This window comes from Pelophylax lessonae (assembly GCF_965119305.1).
Source record: "Pelophylax lessonae genome assembly, chromosome: 8".
Classification (NCBI taxonomy): Eukaryota; Metazoa; Chordata; class Amphibia; order Anura; family Ranidae; genus Pelophylax; species Pelophylax lessonae.
The window spans coordinates 297986121-298004688 of NC_138775.1; the positions used below are offsets into that span (position 1 = coordinate 297986121).

The following is an 18568-nucleotide window of genomic DNA, read 5'->3' on the forward strand; positions in this document are numbered from 1 at the left end:
CCTCTTCTGGACTGGGCCTTTTTCTTACACTTGTTGTTTACAAGTTAAAATCAGTTTTTTTTTTTTGCTAGAAAACTACTTGGAACCTCCAAACATTATATATATTTTTTCAGCAGAGACCCTAGAGAATAAAATGGAGATCCCTGAGGAAGTCACGTGACCTCGTGACGTAACGCGTAGGAGGAGCCCTATACTCGGAAGTGACGTATCGGACGGAACTCAATCTCCACAGCGTTCGTATCTCTGTATATGCTGAACTCAAGTCAACTAATTGTAAGAGTATTTCTGAATGTGTGGGAATAAAATACATAACACTGCACCATGATAGCCCTGTTTTTTCTGAGATAAAAAGGGAGGATAGTGCGAGGAAAACATACCTAAAGGCAACGATCGGATAAGGCTCCAGGAGATCCTGATCTATTAGGAATCTGCGCTGGAGACCCGGATCGAAAGTGGATATTGATAAAGGAGAGGAGTGTCAGCCAGTATCTTAGAAACCCTGGAAATACACCACAGGCGCATTATCTTTGACATTAAGGTGAGAGTCTAGCACACCTAGAAGTGACACACAAGGTGGAGGAAATAAAGTCACTAATTCACATTAAGAGCGTCTGCAATAAGAGAAAGGATTGCAATATAACTTTGAAACAATCTTGGACTCATTTTGATACGGATTTTTAAGAATATATGATCATTTATTTATATTTATTGCGGTCACTTTTTTGATGTTTTTAATAAGGTGATTTTTAGGAAACACGCAGCACTTTTATGAGCACTATTATCTGTATGTCACAATACTGTCTGTTTATTTGATGGAATATTTCTATACCAGTGCACTTTGATAATTGGATACACGTTTTATTTATTGCTTTATGAACTAGGTGATTTTAGTAAGCACATAGCACTTTTTCAAGCACAATCACGTCTATAACACAATAGAAATTGCATATTTATTTATAGGATTTTTCATTGATTTATATCAGGAATTGAAGCACTCAGCACTTTCTTGAACCAGTTTTATGTATTTTTTCATACACCCACTAAAACAGACACATATATATATATATATATATATATATATATATATATATATATAGATTCTTCCAATCAGACCCATCACCAACACTGAACACAGATCGTTTTTTGATTTTTTTCATATTTTTTACACCGATTTTTAGACCTTAAAGCGCACCACTACCCCCACTATAATAAAATGGAGATCGTTGCAATTTTTTTTATCACATCGTATTTGCGCAGTGGTCTTACAAATGCAATTTTTTTGGGGAAAAAAAATACGTTTTTTTTAAAAATAAAATGGAGATTGTTGCAATATTTTTTATCACACCGTATTTATGCAGCGGTATTACAAACTTTTTTGAAATAGAAAATAAGAAAACAAAGTTAGCCCAATTTTTTCTATAATGTGAAAGATGATGTTACACCGAGTAAATAGATACCCAACATGTCATGCTTCAAAATTGCGCACGCTCGTGGAATGGCGACAAACATTGGTACTTAAAAATCCCCATAGGTGACACTTTAAACATTTCTACAGGTTACCAGTTAAGAGTTACAGAGGAGGTTGGGGGATATAATTATTGCTCTCACTCTAACGATCGCCGCGATACCTGACATGTGTGGTTTGAACACCGTTTACATATGTGGGCGCGACTTACGTATGCGTTCGCTTCTGCACGTGAGCTAACGGGGACAGGACGCTTTAATTTTTTTTAACCTATTTATTTTATCTTTTATTTTTTATTTTTACACTGTTTTTTTTTAAATTTTTGATCACTTTTATTCCTATTACTAGGAATGTAAACATCCCCTGTAATAGAAATAAGCAGGACAGGTCCTCTTTAATATGGGATCTCACATCTCACATCTACACTAAAAAAGAAAAAAAAAAAAGTAATTTTTTTTCATGATGAAAAAAAAATTGGCTCTTTAGATCCGTTGCTAGGAAGTGATGTATGACGTCGCTCCGGTCCTCCAAGGCCATAGAGTAGAGTGGGGGCCATCTTTAATGATAAAAATGTCACATGGGTACAGTGTCACATGACCGCGCAATTGTCATTCAAAGTGTGAGAGCGCTGAAAGCTGAAAATTGACCTGGGCAGGAAGGGGGTAAAAGTGCCTGTTATCGAAGGGGTTAACCCCTTTTTTCTTTTTTTGCTCCCTCTGTTGCCACCTGCTGCTTCCTTTACATAAATTGATTGCAGATTTGTGGATTTGTAAATGTACACACACCTGGGATGGTATAATGCTGACTCATTTGGGAACAACCTGTTTATTGTTCAGTGCTTAAAAAAATTATATAAATAAAAAAAAGAAAAAAAAAATGTCAAAAGACAAAAAGGTAATAAAAGAATAATGCTAAAGAAGGATGACGTTCCTGGAGAAGTATCTTCCTGCGTATTTTGACCATCATAGAGCATCTGGGCGCGGCGTTGTTTTTTGGTGAGACGCAGGAGGTCATGAGACTGATACAAAGTGACAAGCCGCGTCTTCTAAACATGGGATGGGGGGAAAGAATAGCGCCGGCTCCATGAATTCCGGCTTATCCATGGGAGAGTCACCTCTGTGAACCCTCTTACCCACAAATCGTCCCAATTCATTACCAGCTGGGAGGACACAAAGAAGGAGCGCTCACCGCCGAGGAGGACGGGGCACAACCCCCTGCATCAGGGGTCATGGGGAAGGGGCAACCCCTGTGTTGTGCCTAAAAAAAATTCTTTAGTGTGAAATGACACAAAAATTTGTCACGTAGAGTTATGAGCACCGCTGACGGGTGGGATCCTCATGGAGGTTTGTTCCTTAAGAGAAACATTCCTGGAAGGCGCTCATCGGGAATAATCCATAAAAATAACCCAAAAACATCTGACTGACCGACCAACCAACCGGGGAGCCCAATAGGAGGAAGTTATCGTTACTATAAATGAATCTACAAAGGAAGATATTATCAAAGTACATAAAGAGACACAATGACCATCAATGATATGATACAAAATACAACCCAGATCTTATTATATTCCTGGAATATGAGGATCAGAGCGGGAGAGAGAGGAAGACTACAACCTGGGGGGGGGCAGAGAGGAGATAGGAGATAGTTGGACTTTGGGAGAGAGAAAATCAATATAGAGACTTACAGAGGGCGGAAGAGAGAAATGAGAGTGGAATAGAGAAAAGAGTGTCACAGGGAGAGAGAAACATGAGGACAAATAGAGATAGGTGGGGGCAGATAAAGAAAGGCGAAGACCGGTAAAATGAGTTGGAGACAAGTAGAGAGAGGTAAGGACAGATAGGAAGACGTGGGGGACAGGCAGAGACAAGTACAATGCAATATGGACAGGTAGACAGCAGTGAGAACAGATAAAGTGAGATGGCAACAGGTAGAGAGAACTGAGGACAGGTAGAGAGAGGTGAGGACAGGTAGAAAGATGAGGACAGGCAGAGAGGTGAAGACAGGTAGAGAGAAGTGAGGACAGGCAGAGAGAGGTGAGGACAGGCAGAGAGGTGAAGACAGGTAGAGAGAAGTGAGGACAGGCAGAGAGAGGTGAGGACAGGCAGAGAGGTGAAGACAGGTAGAGAGAGATGAGGACAGATAGAGAGAGGTGGGGACAGGTAGAGAGGCGAGGACAGGTAGAGAGAGGTGAGGACAGGCAGAGAGAGGTGAGGACAGGCAGAGAGAGGTGAGGACAGGCAGAGAGAGGTGAGGACAGGCAGAGAGGTGAGGACAGGCAGAGAGGTGAGGACAGGCAGAGAGAGATGAGGACCGATAGAGAGAGGTGGGGACAGGTAGAGAGGTGAGGACAGGTAGAGAGAAGTGAGGACAGACAGAGAGAGGTGAGGACAGGTAGAGAGGCGAGGACAGGTAGAGAGAGGTTAGGACAGGCAGAGAGAGGTGAGGACAGGCAGAGAGAGGTGAGGACAGGCAGAGAGGTGAGGACAGGCAGAGAGAGGTGAGGACAGGCAGAGAGAGGTAAGGACAGGCAGAGAGAGGTGAGGACAGGTAGAGAGGTGAAGACAGGCAGAGAGAGGTGAGGACAGGCAGAGAGATGAGGACAGGCAGAGAGAGGTGGGGACAGGTAGAGAGAGGTGAGGACAGGCAGAGAGAGGTGAGGACAGGCAGAGAGGTGAGGACAGGCAGAGAGAGATGAGGACCGATAGAGAGAGGTGGGGACAGGTAGAGAGGTGAGGACAGGCAGAGAGAGGTGGGGACAGGTAGAGAGAGGTGAGGACAGGCAGAGAGAGGTGAGGACAGGCAGAGAGGTGAGGACAGGCAGAGAGAGATGAGGACCGATAGAGAGAGGTGGGGACAGGTAGAGAGGTGAGGACAGGTAGAGAGAAGTGAGGACAGACAGAGAGAGGTGAGGACAGGTAGAGAGGCGAGGACAGGTAGAGAGAGGTTAGGACAGGCAGAGAGAGGTGAGGACAGGCAGAGAGAGGTGAGGACAGGCAGAGAGGTGAGGACAGGCAGAGAGAGGTGAGGACAGGCAGAGAGAGGTAAGGACAGGCAGAGAGGTGAGGACAGGTAGAGAGGTGAAGACAGGCAGAGAGAGGTGAGGACAGGCAGAGAGATGAGGACAGGCAGAGAGAGGTGGGGACAGGTAGAGAGAGGTGAGGACAGGCAGAGAGAGGTGAGGACAGGCAGAGAGAGGTGAGGACAGGCAGAGAGAGGTGAGGACAGGCAGAGAGGTGAGGACAGGCAGAGAGGTGAAGACAGGCAGAGAGAGGTGAGGACAGGCAGAAAGATGAGGACAGGCAGAGAGAGGTGAGGACAGGTAGAGAGGTGAGGACAGGTAGAGAGAGGTGGGGACAGGTAGAGAGAGGTGGGGACAGGTAGAGAGATGAGGACAGGTAGAGAGGTGAAGATAGGCAGAGAGACGTTAGGACAGGTAGAGAGAGGCGAGGACAAATAGAGAAAGGTGTGGATAGGTAGAGAGAGAGGTTAGGACAGGTAGAGAGAGGTGGGGACACGTACAAAGCGATAAGGACTGTTAGAAAGCAGTGAGAAAAGATAAAGAGAGGCGGGGACAGGTAGAGAGAGGCGGGGACAGGTAGAGAGAGGTGGGGAAAGGTAGAGACAAGTGGGGAAAGGTAGAGAGAGGTGAGGACAGGCAGAAAGATGAGGACAGGCAGAGAGAGGTGAGGACAGGTAGAGAGGTGAGGACAGGTAGAGAGAGGTGGGGACAGGCAGAGAGATGAGGACAGGCAGAGAGAGGTGAGGACAGGTAGAGAGGTGAGGACAGGTAGAGAGAGGTGGGGACAGGTAGAGAGAGGTGGGGACAGGCAGAGAGGTGAAGACAGGCAGAGAGAGGTGAGGACAGGCAGAGAGATGAGGACAGGCAGAGAGAGGTGAGGACAGGTAGAGAGGTGAGGACAGGTAGAGAGAGGTGGGGACAGGTAGAGAGAGGTGGGGACAGGTAGAGAGAGATGAGGACAGGTAGAGAGGTGAAGATAGGCAGAGAGACGTTAGGACAGGTAGAGAGAGGCGAGGACAAATAGAGAAAGGTGTGGATAGGTAGAGAGAGAGGTTAGGACAGGTAGAGAGAGGTGGGGACATGTACAAAGCGATAAGGACTGTTAGAAAGCAGTGAGAAAAGATAAAGAGAGGCAGGGACAGGTAGAGAGAGGCGGGGACAGGTAGAGAGAGGTGCGGAAAGGTAGAGAGAAGTGGGGAAAGGTAGAGAGAGGTGAGGACAGGTAGAGAGAGGTGGGGAAAGGTAGAGAGAAGTGGGGACAGGTAGAGAGAGGTGGGGACAAGAAGAGAGAGGTTGGGACAGACAGAGACAGGTGGGGACAGATAGAGATAGAGAGAGGTAGGGACAGGCAGAGATTGGTAGGGACAGGCAGAGAGAGGTGGTGACAGATAGAGAAAGGTGGGGACAGGTAGAGAGAAGTAGGGACAGGCAGAGACAGGAGGGCACAGGTAGAGAGAGGCGGGGACAGGTGGGGACATGTAGAGAGAGGTAAGGACAGGTAGAGAAGTGAGGACAGATAGAGAGAGGTGGGGACAGACAGAGACAGGTGGGGACAAGTAGAGATAGGTAGGGACAGGCAGAGATGGGTGGGGACAGCTAGAGAGAGGTGGGGACAGGCAGAGACAGGTGGGGAAAGGGAGAGAAAGGTGGGGACAGGTAAAGACAGGTAGAGAGAGGTAGAAACAGGCTGAGACAGGTGGGGACAGGTAGAGAGAGGAAAGGACAGGCAGAGATGGGTGGGGACAGCTAGAGAGAGGTGGGGACAGGCAGAGACAGGTAGAGACAGCTGGGGACAGGTAGAGACTGGTGGGGACAGGTAGAGAGAGGTAGGGACAGGCAGAGACAGGTATGGACAGGTAGAAAGAGGTAGGGACAGGTAGAGACAGGTGGGGACTGGTAAAGAGAGGTAGGGACAGGCAGAAACAGGTGGGGACCGGAAGAGAGAGGTAGGGACAGGTGGGGACAGGTAGAGATAGGTAGAGAGAGGTAGGGACAGGCAGAGACCGGTAGAGAGAGGTAGGGACAGGTAGAAACAGGTGGGGACAGGTAGAGAGAGGTAGGGACAGGTAGACAGGTGGGGACAGGTAGAGAGAGGTAGGGACAGGTAGAGACAGATGGGGACAGGTAGAGATAGGTAGAGAGAGAGGTAGAGACAGGTGAGGACAGGTAGAGAGAGGTAGGGACAGGTAGAGAACGGTGGGGACAGGTAGAGATAGGTAGAGAGAGGTAGGGACAGGTAGAGACAGATGGGGACAGGTAGAGATAGGTAGAGAGAGAGGTAGAGACAGGTGAGGACAGGTAGAGAGAGGTAGGGACAGGTAGAGAACAGTGGGGACAGGTAGAGATAGGTAAAGAGAGGTAGGGACAGGTAGAGACAGGAGGGGACTGGTGGAGAGAGGTAGGGACAGGTAGCGATAGGTAGAGAGAGGTAGGGACAGGTAGAGATAGGTGGGGACAGGTAGAGATAGGTAGAGAAAGGTGGGGACAGGCAGAGACAGGTGGGCACCGGTAAAGAGAGGTAGGGGAGAGACACTTACAGCAATCTTAAAACTTGCTTTTAATTTTACTAATTTCATCAAAAACATAATTATATTGACTTCACAATTTTTAAACTATTTAATAAAAACAGAGAGCGAGATGACATGAACCTGCACTGCGTCATGACCGAGCGTACAGATAGCTCACCATCTGCACTTCAGCAACCCGCTGAGAAAGTGGTTGAGGTTCTGGTATAGGTGCATCCTGTTCCTGTTTCGGAGAATCTCGTGTATCATATCTCACAATGAGTCTTTGAAATCAGTATTTTCAACATTACAAATATTAGCTGAAACTTTAGTTACATTCTTACTATCTCCATAGGTGTGAGCATTAGGATGTGCACCCTAAAGCTCAAACACGCATGTGTGATGTGTGTGTCTACATATATATGACCCCAGCACATTAATCTCCCTGCCGGCACAGTAAAAGAGAAGAGCATAAACACTTCTCTTATGGCAGAGCTGGTAAGAGGGAGATCTTTCCCATCTTCCTGCCGGCACACAGAGCAATAATACTAATGCACATGGGGTGATTAGGGTGTGCCCAGGCACATCCGTCACACCCTGTGCGCGCACCTTTGAATATCTCAAAATAATAATATCATCACATATCTCATATATAACTCATCAGAAAAATGACCAGCTTTCAACCAGGGAGACATCCTCCATTGGGGACATTTTCAGCAGATGACCGTCACTCCTCATCTATGTCAAATCTGAAGGCAAGTCAGCAAGATTCCTCCATATCGGGAACTGGGTCAGAGATAAGAAGAATTTCACTGGTGATCTGCTGACCTCCCTGTGTGGCTAGAACTGCATACAACCGGAAATTGATCAACCCTCTGATATCCTTTCTGGCCCTGGAAGATAATTGTATCTGTCTGAAGCCAGGTACGGTATAAAGGAAGAGTCTGCGCTCTTGTCACACTCAAGATTCATAAAGTAAAATTTGTGGCATGTCATCAGCATTACGTATAAAAGCAGGGTGGAGTAAGTTCTGGCTTATCTAGGGGGTGTCCACTTCTGTGAAGTGAATGGGGCATCTGCTGTCATTGATAAGGAATGAAGAACCCAAATTCCTTCCAAGTCGCACAGTTCAAACCGACGACTCTGCAGAAAGTCCACTCAGCAGGAAAGTACACCGCACAGGGAGATCGCTGCACAATGCAGACTTCCAGAGAGAAAGGAGAAGGGAGAGATAATGGGATTGAGGGTGAGAGACAAAACGAAACTTACTCAAATGGGACTCTAGCCCAACAGAAATATTATAAATGGAATTCTGCAAATTTTTCCTCAAAGCCCATCAGATCCAACAATACATGCTGGACTGAGCTGAGCAGATTACTTTTACAGAAGAGGGTGCCATCATACTGGGACCACCTACAGAACAGCAGGCCACCAGAAATCCTTACTGGTCCCCAAGGACCAGTCCAAACCATGAGGCCCCAACAACTCATCAGTGTCCTGTCCATCCAAAATGCCCAACAATCAGGACTGACAAAACCTCAAATAAAAGTCAGAATGAACAATTTCAAGAAAACATATGTCAAAGAATGGAGAAATTATATGGTAAACTCCCAGAAACTAACTACTTTCCAGTCACTGCTGAGAGACTACAAACTGGCCCAATACCTGGTGGTAGTAAAAGACCCCAAAAAGATAGACAGACCCTGATCCTACACAGACTGCACAGACTGAGCGCTCCATCCCCCAACACATACCACCATAAAGCTTGCTGTTCACCAAGGGTCAATCCAAACCACAAGAACTACAACAACAGATCAGTGTCCTGTCCATCCAAAACGCCCAACAAAGAGGAATGACAAAGCCTCAAATAAAGGTCAGATTGAACACTTCCAAAGAAAATATATTTCGAAGAATGTAGAAATGAAACGGCAAACTCACAGAAACTAACTACTTACCAGTCACTACAGAGAGACTACAAACTGGCCCAGTACCTGGTGGTAGTACAAGACCCCAAAAAGATAGACAGACACTGATCCTTCACAGACTGAGCGCTCCATGCCCCAACACATACCACCATAAAGCCTTGCTGTTCACCAAGGGTCAATCCAAACCACAAGAACTAAAACAACTGATCACTGTCCTGTCCATCCAAAACATCAACAATGAGGAATGACAAAGCCTCAAACAAAGGTCAGAATGAACACTTCCAAAGAAGATATATATTTTGGAGAATGGAGAAATTAAATGGCAATCTCCCAGAAACTAACTACTTACCAGTCACTACAGAGAGACTACAAACTGGCCCAGTACCTGGTGGAAGTAAAAGACCCCAGAAAGATAGACAGACCCTGATCCTGCACAGACTGAGCGCTCCATGTCCCAACACATACCACCATAAAGCCTTGCTGTTCACCAAGGGCCAATCCAAACCACAAGAGCTACAACAACTGATCACTGTCCTGTCCATCCAAAATGCCCAACAATGAGGAATGACAAAGCCTCAAATAAAGGTCAGAATGAACACTTCCAAAGAAAATATATTTCGGAGAATGGAGAAATTAAATGGCAAACTCCCAGAAACCAACAACTTTCCTGGCACTGCAGAGAGACTACAAACTGGCCAAGCACCTGGTGGTAGTAAAAGACCCCAAAAAGATAGACAGTCCCTGATCCTGCACAGACTGAACGCTCCATGCCCCAACACATTCCACCATAAAGCCTTGCTGTTCACCAAGGGTCAATCCAAACCACAAGAACTACAACAACTGATCAGTCTCCTGTCCATCCAAAACGCCCAACAATGAGGAATGACAAAGCCTCAAATAAAGGTCAGAATGAACACTTCCAAAGAAACTATATTTCGGAGAATAGAGAAATTAAATGGCAAACTCCCAGAAACTAAAAACTTACCAGTCACTGCAGAGATACTACAAACTGGCCCAGTACCAGGTGGTAGTAAAAGACCCCAAAAAGATAGACAGACCCTGATCCTGCACAGACTGAGCGCTCCATGCCCCAAAACATTCCACCATAAAGCCTTGCTGTTCACCAAGGGTCAATCCAAACCACAAGAACTACAACAACTGATCAGCGTCCTGTCCATCCAAAATGCTCAACAAAGAGGAATGACAAAGCCTCAAACAAAGATCAGAATGAACACTTCCAAAGCAAATATTTTTCAGAGAATGGATAAATGAAATGGCAAACTCACAGAAACTACTTACCAGTCACTGCAGAGGGCCTACAAACTGCCACTGTGGCTGGTGGTAGTACAAGACCCCAAAAAGACGGAGAGACCCTGAGCCAACTTTTAATCAAATGTTAGTCCATTTTTTACAGCAATTCCAGCAATAAAAAGCTGAGGACTAGATAGCAGCCAAGAGGGGAAGTAGCTTCTCTAGAGGAAGAGATGAGAAAGACCGATGAAGGGGGAGAGGCAACAAGGCTGAAAATACAATCAATTATAAGTCTAAACAATCTATTACAATTGTTGTATTAGATTGTTTATTTATCTGTATTACAGATATTTCAGCTCTCTGACACTCTGGTCAGGGCTGGTTGACTTGGCAGAGTCAAATGGTTAAAGAGTTTACTAAACCAGTCTAATAGATGGTTTTTGGTTTGTGATTTTTATTTGTTTCAATTTGTTGCATTGAATGATCTACAAAATAATCATGTTGATTTATCTATGCGGACACCATTGCAGATGCAGAGGCAAAGTTAAAGACTTTTCTTGTTTAATGACCCTAAACCTAAAGCAACCCATTGATGACTCGATCTTCTTCCTTCTACCATGGATGGAAGGAAAGAAAATCGCTTGATTCCACCATCAACAAAAATCAGTGTTGATGAGAGAATCCCTCCGGGGAGCCTTCCTGGCTGGCAGAACACAATGATTACTGCTAGCCACTATAAGCTGATAAACATCTCTTAGCAGTGTCCATTGGCTGTGGACCATGCCAACAAGGGAGCAGATCTGGAGGAGATCATGTATGTGTGGATGGAGATATGGAGGGAGCATATCTGGAGGAGATCATGTATGTGTGGCTGGAGATATGGAGGGGGAATATCTGGAGGAGATCATGTATGTGTGGATGGAGATATGGAGGGGGAATATCTGGAGGAGATCATGTATGTGTGGATGGAGATATGGAAGGAGCAGATCTGGAGGAGGTCATGTATGCGTGAATGGAGATATGGGGGGAGTATATCTGGAGAAGATCATGTATGTGTGGAGGGAGTATATCTGAAGGAGATCATGAATGTGTGGATGGAGATATAGAAGGAGCAGATCTGGAGGAGATCATGTATGTGTGGATGGAGATATAGAAGGAGCAGATCTGGAGGAGATCATGAATGTGTGGATGGAGATATAGAAGGAGCAGATCTGGAGGAGATCATGTATGTGTGGATGGAGATATAGAAGGAGCAGATCTGGAGGAGATCATGTATGTGTGGATGGAGATATGGAAGGAGTAGATCTGGAGGAGACCATGTATGTGTGGATGGAAATATGGAGGGAGCAGATCTGGAGATCGTGTATGTGCAGATGAAGATATGGAGGGAGCAGATCTGGAGGAGATCATGTATGTGTGTATAGAAATATGGAGGAAGTAGATCTAGAGGAGGTCATGTATGTGTGGATGGAGATATCGAGGGAGCAGATCTGGAGATCATGTATGTGTGGATGGAGATATCGAGGGAGCAGATCTGATGGAGATCATGTATGTGTGCATGGAGACATGGAAGAAGCAGATCTAGAGGTGGTCATGTATGTGTGTATAGAAATATGGAGGAAGTAGATCTAGAGGAGGTCATGTATGTGTGGATGGAGATATCGAGGGAGCAGATCTGGAGGAGATCATGTATGTGTGGATGGAGATATGGAGGGAGTAGCTCTAGAGAAGGTCATGTATGTGTGGATGGAGATATTGAGGGAGCAGATCTGGAGGGGATCAGATTTATGTATGTGTGGATGGAGATATGGAGGGAGTATATCTGGAGGAGATCATGTATGTGTGGATGAAGGTATGGAGGGAGTAGATCTGTAGGAGATCATGTATGCGTGGATGGAGATATGAAGGGAGTAGATCTGGAGGAGACCATGTATGTGTGGATGGAAATATGGAGGGAGCAGATCTGGAGATCGTGTATGTGTGGATGGAGACATGAAAGGAGCAGATCTGGAGGAGATCATGTATGTGTGTATAGAAATATGGAGGAAGTAGATCTAGAGGAGGTCATGTATGTGTGGATTGAGATATCGAGGGAGCAGATCTGGAGGAGATCATGTATGTTGTGGATGGAGATATGGAGGGAGTAGCTCTAGAGAAGGTCATGTATGTGTGGATGGAGATATTGAGGGAGCAAATTTGGAGGAGATCAGATTTACAGTATGTATGTGTGGATGGAGATATGGCGGGAGCAGATCTGGAGGAGGTCATGTATGTGTGGATGGAGATATGGAGGGAGCAGATCTGGAGAAGATCATGTATGTTGTGGATGGAGATATGGAGGGAGTAGCTCTAGAGAAGGTCATGTATGTGTGGATGGAGATATTGAGGGAGCAAATTTGGAGGAGATCAGATTTATGTATGTGTGGATGGAGATATGGCGGGAGCAGATCTGGAGGAGGTCATGTATGTGTGGATGGAGATATGGAGGGAGCAGATCTGGACGAGATGAGATTTATGTATGTGTGGATGGAGATATGGAAGGAGAAGATCTGGTGGAGGTCATCTATGTGTAGATGGATAAACGGAGGGAGTAGATCTGGAGGAGAACATTTTCCCTTCATATCTCTATCCACACATACATGATCTCCTCCAGATCTGTTCCCTCCATATGCAGTAACTGCAATAAAAACCCTCTCAGCTTGGGGCTGTGCTGGATAGAAAATTAAAAATGAATCTTGATACATAATAGAGGAGAGTGAATGCATTTCTCTTGCTCTATGGATGTCAGAGAAGTTACATAAGATTCAACAGGAGACGTTGCGGATGTCGTATTCCAAGGACGAAAGGCGCACCTCTGTCTAATAATAGCTTTATAACCATTCTATATATATAGTAAAGACCGAAGACAACACTTTCCCTCGCTATCTCTTTCTGCACTGGAGGGGTTAAACATGACACATCCCTCATGTATACATTACTGAACGCACTGCGCTATGTGCAGAAATATGCAAAGCATTGTCCACAGCTGACATAACTTCCTGTACGAGGAGATCCCCCACCATGGAGGGATCACACTGGGGCCCGATGTAGATGGGCGCACCGTGGTGTCTTGGTGCTCAGCCTGTACTCTGCTCATTTCTGGACCCTACTAAAGTGAAGGATGGGGGCACTGGTGCACCTGCTTTTAGCCCTCATTTAGTTTTTGCGTCTATGTGTAATAGGAATCCCATTCTTTTCAATGAGGATATTCACATCTCTGCGCTCAGTCGCTCAAATCGTTACATGAGCTCTTTTTGGAGCGGTATCACGCGTTTTGGACCCAAAAAATTCAAAGAAAGCACCTGTAAATGGGTGAGATGAGTGTTTTCTGTGCATTCTTGTGCCCGAAGCTCTATCTTCTGATCTCCTCCTCCTCTCGTCCCACCCAGGAGCTGCATACACACCGACGCTAGCTAAATACATAATGTACAACGTACAGTATAAGGAAAACACTTGCTTTGATCGGAGCTTACCAGGTGTGAATGGAGGCTTAAAGAGGTTGTAAACCGAAAAAAAAAAATATTTTTTTTTCTTTTCATCCTGAAAGAGAAAGACATAATGAGCTAGTATGCATTGCATACTAGCTCATTATCAAATACTTACCTCAGAACGAGCCCCCGCCGTGCAGCTCGCTTACCTCTATGATGGGCGACATGTCTAGTCGCCTGTCTTCCGGGATCGCGGCATCCGGCCATCTGATTGGCCGGAGCCGCGGTGACGTCACTCCCGCGCAAGGCGCGCGGGAGTCGACAGTCACCACACGGGGCTCCGAAGAAACGGCACCAGCGGCCGTTCCTTCAGAGCGCATGCGCCAGTGACGTCACTGGCTGCATGTAAGGTAAATATCTCCTAAACGGTACATGTTTAGGAGATATTTACAGTACCTATAGGTAAGCCTTATCATAGGCTTACCTATAGGTACAACTTGCAGAGGAAGGTTTACTTCCTCTTTAAGCTTGCCATTTGCATAGTAGATGCCACCCAGGGGCTGACTGGCAACCTTCGGCCCAGGGGGCAAGTGCAAACCAGAGGCCCATGGTGCAGCAACTTGGCCCCCCTCCCACTTTTCCTCTTCCCAGCCTCCTCTGACCCCCATTCCAGGCTGAAGCTCCACTCCAGGTACTCTCTGCTCACAGGCCAAATCCAGGTTCCCAATCTGGCCAGCAGGGGGCGGTTGAGGGCAGCTGAGATAGCTCGGTTGGGGCTGGCCCGAAGGAAGGAGAGTCTCCAGTGGGGCATAAAACTGGCCTTGGCTCAGATACAGTTTACACCATCCATGCTGGGGGGGGGGGGGGGGGGTGAGCTGTGCTCTGTCCTTGTCCTTGACCTTGTGTAGGTCAGCGGTGGGGACTTTTCACTTCTCTTCACCAGGAATCCTTTAGGCATGTCTGTGTCAGAAGCGGTGCAGCCTTTTTACGGGGCATCAGAGCAGCCCAGGGGGCAATTTCCCCCCTGCCCCAGTCCTCCTCTGATGCCACCATCCATGTTATACATCGCACATGGGAGGGTGTCCTACTGTGGTTATGGTATATTAAGGTGAGGATCACACCTACAGGTGCAACTGAGTGTATGGGCATTTCTGCACGTTTTACGCAAGTTCCGACACATCGCTTGCCTTTGAAATGAATGGGCTGACCCCCCCTGTGCATGAAATGGAGAAAAAAAGTCCCGGCCAAATCCGGGTTCCGATCTGGCCAGCAGGGGGCGGTTGAGGGCAGCTGAGACAGCTCAGTTGGGGCTGGCCCGGGGGAAGGAGAGTCTCCAGTGGGGCATAAAACTGACCTTGGCTCAGACACAGTTTACACCATCCATGCTGGGGGGGGGGGCTGTGCTCTGTCCTTGACCTTGTGTAGGTCAGCGGTGGGGACTTTTCACTTCTCTTCACCAGGAATCCTTTAGGCATGTCTGTGTCAGAAGCGGTGCAGCCTTTTTACGGGGCATCAGAGCAGCCCAGGGGGCAATTGCCCCCCTGCCCCCTGGCCCAGTCCTGCCCCGATGCCACCATCCATGTTATACATCGCACATGGGAGGGTGTCCTACTGTGGTTATGGTATATTAAGGTGAGGTTCACACCTACAGGTGCAACTGAGTGCATGTGCGTTTCTGCGCGTTTTACGCAAGTTCCGACACATCGCTTGCCTTTGAAATGAATGGGCTGACTCTCTGAACACAACATCATGTTGTGGGGATGGTTTTCTTCAGCAGGGACTGGGAAGCTGGTCACCCGCTGATCAATTTTTGTCTGGTTCATCAGGAACTGGCCCAACGTCACTCTGTTTAGTGTGCCGATTAAGAATAAAGGCGGACTCATGCTAATGAATGCCAAAAGTAAACGAAGTCTCACAGGTAGAATCCTGTAGATGAGGAAAATTGGGATTTTAATGTGCCCAAAGGCTAGCAATTAGAAATACATATTATAAAAATTTAAATTTTATTAAAGACACGATAATAAAAACAATAATATCTAAAAGGTGTATTACAGCACATCCCACAATGCAATTGGTCAACGCGTTTCACCCACATTTAGGGCTTCCTCAGGATCCAGATGTGTAGCAGGCTTTCTCAAAAAAAAATATATATATATATACCCTTAATAAAAAATACCAGATTATAATTCATCGGCCATGCCACAGAGCCTATAATGATGTACTCAAGAGTATGGGGAGCACATACGCAGGAAAAGGGAGCTCACAGGCCCCAAATATGTTTAACCACTTGCCGTCTGCTCACATTGCTGCTACTGCAGCAATGTGGCTCGTTATCGTCCAGCGACGTAGACCTACGTCGCTGGACTCCTCCTCTTGTGGGCGGCGCGTGCGCCACCGGAGGCTCGCTCCCGCTGTGTTCAGTCACAGCGGGAGTCGGGCCAGGGGAGGAGCAGCGGCGATCGCCGCTGCTCTTCCCCGATCGTCGGGGAATCGAGTGTGGAGATCCGCCCGCTTGTGTAAACAGAGAGGGCGGATCTCCTAAGTGACAGGCAGGGTCAGACGGCAGGGTTCAGCATAGCTCAACCTGAGATCTGTCCCTGTGTCACTCAGTCACCTCCCCCCACACACGTCAGTAAGCACCAGGCATACATTAACCCCTCCCTCTCCAATAAAATTAACCCCTTCCCTGCCAGTGTCATTTTTACAGTAACAGTGCATATTTATAGCACTGATTACTGTAGTAATGTCACTGGTAACCCCAAAAGTGTCAAAAATGTCAGTCAAGGGTCTGATCTGTCCGCCGCAATGTCGCAGTCGCCGCCATTACTCGTTAAAAAAAAAAACACCAGAAATCTTTCCCTTAGTTAGTAAACGCAATAACTTTTGAGCAAACCAATCAAAATATGCTAATTGTGATTTTTTTTACCAAAAATATGTAGCAGAAAACAAATTGGCCAAAAATGATAAAAAAATTTGATTTTTACATTTTTTGGGGGGGAATTTCATATAAAAAAATGTGAAAAATATTGTTATTTTTTCAAAATTTTTTGCTATTTTTTTGTTTATAGCGCAAAAAGTAAAAATCGCACAGGTGATCAAATACCACCAAAAGAAAGCTCTGTTTGTGGGAAAAAAAGGACGTCAATTTCGTTTGGGTACAGCGTTGCATGACCGCGCAATTGTCAGTTAAAGTCGCACAGTGCCGAATCGCAAAAAGTGGCCTGGACGTAAGACAGCAAAATCCTCCGGTGGTAAAGTGGTTAATGGTTTAAAGCTAGATGTCCGATAAAAAGAAAATATTCATATCATTGTAGGATGGAAAACCCTTGTGCAGCGTCCATGCTGACAGCAAGCTGGCCGAGAGTGCTAATGAAATGTGTCGGGTTCACCCCGGCCTCGGATCAAGACGCACATGCAGCGGGTGTGCGGTAAATAGTTACATAGTTAGTCAGGCTGAAAAAAGACACAAGTCCATCTGGCTCAACCAATAAAAAAAAAAAAAAAAAAAAACAGTAAAGAAAACCCAACCATACAATCCCATATACACAATCCTATACCCGCAGTTGATCCAGAGGAAGGTGAAAAACCCCAGCAAAGAATGATCCAATTTACTACAGCAGGGGAAAAAATTCCTTCCTGATCCCCCGAGAGGAAATCGGATATTCCCTCGATCAACTTTACCTATAAATATCAGTACCCATTTATATTAAGTACACCTAGGAAATAATCCAGGCCTTTCTTATAGCAATCTAGTGAGCTGCCCAGATCCACCTCTGGAGGGAGTCTATTCCACATTTTCACAGCTCTAACTGTGAAGAAACCTTTCCGTATTTGGAGACAAAATCTGTTTTCCTCTAGATGTAAAGAGTGCCCTCTTGTTCTCTGTGATGACCTTAAAGTGAACAACTCAACACCAAGTTCACTATATGGAGTTGACAAACTCAATTTCCTTCAATTAGATCCTGAAGCAGATGGAGCTCACATGGGCTCAGAGCTATAATAAAAGGAGAAGCCGCTCCCTTTTTAGAATCATTTGAACACAATTCTTTCCTATATTGTGGAAGCCGCCCGATGCCCTCTCACCTGCAGCAATAAACTATGACTGAGGCTTCTGGCTTTATAGAGTAAAGGCTGCATGGGGTGGGTCAGATGACACATCAACATTCAACTGAAAATGAAAGGTGACACCAAATAGAAGATCAGTGACAATGACAATCATCCTCCGGATCCCTCCAATTCTATCAGTCTGGTACAGAAGTACCGAGCCCTGATGAAGGGGGACTCTGAGCCCTGAAACGTGTCAATAATTTTATAAAATAAGAATCAGAATAAAGTTAGACTTTCTACGTTTTGCTTCTAGTGCGTTATCTGTGTTCAGATCTGCGGCGAAAATAAGGCCGCCATTATTAGCGCCGTAAAAATAACTCGTCAATAAAGGTTCCTGAAAGGAGGGGCGTATCTGCTAGGTCACAGCAGACGACTTATACGTCTATATGCAGCAAAAAGAAAAATATAAATATAATCATGGAGTGCAGTGCGTCTGTTACAATAGAGAACCTGTCCTACCAGCACGCCGTCTCCGCACTTCTCCGCCATCTTCCTTTTCCTACAGTGGGATGTGATGAGCAGCTACAAGGTTCCTCCACGTGTCTGCAGCTTGCGAGCGTCGCAGTTTGTTTTCAGTCTTGCGATTTTCTGGGCTGCAATAGAAAAGAAAAAAAAGTTTTTAATTTAAATGGAAAATGAGAGCAGGGCTGGGACAAGAGTTGGGCAGGAGGGGCGGTTGCCCTGGGCGCTGGATGACCTTGCCCTGGCACTGACTGAGAGCAATTAAAGGATTAGTCTACTCGGATCAACCGCATACAGAAAGAGCCGACACATAGTAGGTAGTCTGCCGCAGTTGTATCAACCTATCACCATGACCAATCACGGTCAAA

At 46.1% G+C, this 18568-nt stretch overlaps 1 protein-coding gene across 1 annotated transcript in view; it reads right to left on the reverse strand.

Moving 5' to 3' along the window:
* SLC6A9 (solute carrier family 6 member 9) overlaps positions 1-18328 on the reverse strand; it is a 161360-nt gene extending 143032 nt beyond the window's left edge. The window contains exon 1 of the mRNA XM_082265260.1: positions 18198-18328. Coding sequence (XP_082121386.1) covers positions 18198-18227 — 30 coding nt within the window. The 5' untranslated portion in view covers positions 18228-18328. The remainder of the gene's footprint in view (positions 1-18197) is intronic.
* Between the last annotated feature and the right edge of the window lie 240 nt (positions 18329-18568).